We start from the raw sequence: 3,355 nt of genomic DNA, 5'->3' as shown, positions 1-3,355 counted from the left end.
TTAATAGTTGTTAGCAAGAAACTTTTTAAAAGAAGATGGATGAGGACAGCGACATCGTCGAAACGTACTAGAGTAAGGAATAAAGTTAATATTTGTCCTCGAATCATTGATCCCTAGTTGCCTCAATTTCCAGGGATGTGGACCATTTATGTTGTACCCGTAAATTTTTTCTCTGGTTGCAAAGATTAAACAGTTTCCATTAACAACAGTATAGGGCCATCTTATAGGCTCTCTAAAGATCGAGTTGGGTGAAGAACGGGCTGCAGAAAGCACTAGATCATCCATGGTAACATGAAGAATTTGAACCCACGAAGAATTTTGAGAAGTAGGGGCTGCACAAGTGAAAATAGTGAAGGAAGAGTTAATAAACCTTACTAGGCAAAGAGACTCTTGAGATGTCCATCTACAGCCCCATGTGAAAACTCCATATGACCCGTGGAAGAGATATTCAAGAGCATTATTGGGAAGGTCCAACCGCACGCTTGTATGATCAGTGAGAGAGTAGGCCATTATGTATGGCATGATGGTAGCATCATCAATGAAGTTCATGTAATGATAATTGTCAGACATAAAATATATCCATTCATTCACAATTGCAGGTTTACTAATATTCAATTTCCGGTCACCCAAATTCATGTCTGGGTTAAGAACTTGCCACTGGTCCGCTATTTGGTTGTACTCCTTTAAGACATAAGGCGGGAAAATCTTATTTTGTCGGGTCACCGAAAGCAATCGGTAATCATTGCGGGTCGGGGCCGTAGCTGGGATGATGATGATATTGACATTAGCATTCACGTCGTACTCACCACAACGTGTCCTGAGGGGAGCCCATGAACTTGTCACAGGATTACAGATCAAGAGACGAAGCACTTTTTTCCGCCTGAAACGGACAACAATCAAGCCATTCCATGACGAAAGAATCTTCCCCGACCGTGCAACGACATTGAAAAAGTCTATCGGAACACCAGCCGCAGGCCCGTCCTCTAATAAATTATGTAGACCCAACCCTGTAACTTGGTGATAGTCAGAGACCGGAGAAGTAAAGATGTGGAGATCGCCAACTGACAGCATATGGTCTGCTTGTTCCTCACAAAATCTGGGGATCCTGGTGAAGGTATGAAAAACGGTAGAAAGGGGGGGGGGGGGTTTGAATAACGTTTTCAGAACAAAACTTCCACCTTAAAGATTTTGACAAATCTTTCAAGAACTTAAGTGCTAAAGATAAGAGATAGAAAAGCACACAAGGATTTTATCCTGGTTCACTTGATAAATCACTCAAGCTACTCCAGTCCACCCGTTAAGGTGATTTCTTCCTTCTTAGAATGAAGGCAATCCACTAATCAGGTAAGAGTTACAACTGCACTTGAAACCTACAAGTGACTAACAATTACACTGACTTAGCTCACACTAAGATTCACTCTCTTAGTCTTCTCTAGGATCCGATCAACCTTGATCTCCTAAAGGAACTAAACAAACTGTTTATCAAAGAATTGTTTACAAGAGATTTGCTTCTAAAAAGCTAATTGTAAACTCAATGAATTTCAGATGAAAGAAAGCTTAGAATATTTTGAATATGTCTTGCGCGTGTGTATTTCTTTTTCTTAGCCGCTTCTTTCAATCTTCAGCCTCTATATATACTCCAAGGATTAGGGTTGAGCGTTGCATGGAAAATGCTACCGTTGGAGGGCAGTTCTGGAAAATCCAGCTTCTGCTGTGGCTGAGAACGTTAGGTAGGTCGTCAGGAAGGTACACTTGCTTTTGTACTTGGATAGCGACTTGACCTTTTAACCTAGGAGACTTCTGATCAGGGGAATACTTCATATTGGAACTTGTGAAGTCGGTTGATCAGAGTCAGAGGGAAAGCACAGATCCTCTGACCATTGTATCTTCTGATTCTGAACTCAGAGGGAAGAACATGGCCTTCAGAGTTTCTTGCTTCTGGACTTCAGAGTTTCCACTATTCAGCTTCTGGATCTTCAGAGTTTTCTACACCATCAGAACATCTGAACCTTCAGTGTTTCTTGGTTATCAGAACTTCTGGATCTTCAGAGCTTCTAGCGACTGAGTCCACATCAGAGTTTGTATAGCTTCAGAACTTCTGAAGCTTTTCCACTGTTCATACTGAACATGGTGAATGCGAAAGCGTTGCTTGGGTTACCCTTTATACACAGTGCTTCTGATTTGTGTGAGATTGAGTTGAGGTCAGAGCCTGTAAATAGCACACTCAGAAAAACACGTTAGAGTACCACAATTGTTCATATCAAAAGGTTAACTTGTAATCATCAAAACATAGAGTTGTACTACTAGATCAAAACTTGATCTTACAATCTCCCCCTTTTTGATGATGACAAAACTAAGATTTTTGATGAACAATTCTTAAACATTAAACTGAATTCACTCAGAGTTTAGAGATATAGAATAAGACTTATCCTGATGTGAATAGTTTATCTTGCTCATTCTGAATTCAAGTCACTGCTTGATTCTGAGCTTAGCTCCCCCTGAATCTAATACTTGATGAAAACGTTAGTAAAGTCTAGATTCTGAGCTAAAAAATATAAGAGTTCAGAGTGAAAAGCTTATGACATAGATGAAAAACGAATAATCAGAGCGCATAAGTGATCAGAGTCAGGGACAAGGTATCAGAGTCTTGGGTATCAGAGTCAACTTAGAATCACTTCAGAAGAAGTGAAATGTATTCCTTGTATTTGCCCAGTGACACATCTATGGTCATGAAGGTGGAACTCTTAAAATCTCCAAAAGAAAAATAAGTCACACTAACACATCTTACAAATCAAAAACTGGGTTTACTCCCCCTTTTTGTCATAAGCAAAAAGCTTGGGGTGTGAAAAACTTAGCTTGAAGTACAAGGTACTCCCCCTTAGAGAAGGTCTAAGTTTAAAAGAAAATGAAAACGATGTAAGAATCAGAGTTAGGCGAAAATAAATAGAAGAGTTAATGCAAGGGATGAACGTTTGCCACCGGTCAAGTGAGTAAATAGAAGGGTCAGTTACCAAGAACTTAACCTCGAGAAACTGTAAGAGCATTAACTTTCAGAGAGAAAGTGAAGCCTATAAAAAGCGTTGGAGAGAAAGGTAAGCTTCACACCTCGAATAATTTTCAGTAAGAAAAAAATGGCATCATACAACGTAGCACTAGAAGAGCTGAGGAAGAAGGCCTTTGAAGAGGACTTGTTCCTGAACATCAGGCATCCAGAGGGTGCAACTACCATCTCGGAGCTGACACGGACACTGCTGGAAGAGGACCTGCGTCCAGAGTTGGAGAGAGACCTGAAGGAATTTCTTGCCTTCGTGGAGGAGGTGCAAGAACTCAGCCGGCTTGAACTCAAGCTGCTGGA

The 3,355-nt window shown here is 40.6% G+C and overlaps 1 protein-coding gene across 1 annotated transcript; it reads right to left on the bottom strand.

Annotated features, from left to right (window-relative positions):
* LOC130719596 (uncharacterized) lies at positions 1 to 1,071 on the bottom strand. The gene has a single exon (XM_057570213.1). It carries the CDS (start codon positions 1,069 to 1,071, stop codon positions 1 to 3), a length of 1,071 nt encoding a protein of 356 aa, XP_057426196.1.
* Between the last annotated feature and the right edge of the window lie 2,284 nt (positions 1,072 to 3,355).

The sequence above is a fragment of the Lotus japonicus genome, chromosome 5 (genome assembly GCF_012489685.1).
Source record: "Lotus japonicus ecotype B-129 chromosome 5, LjGifu_v1.2".
Taxonomy (NCBI): Eukaryota; Viridiplantae; Streptophyta; class Magnoliopsida; order Fabales; family Fabaceae; genus Lotus; species Lotus japonicus.
This window is presented reverse-complemented; position numbering and strand designations above follow the sequence as displayed.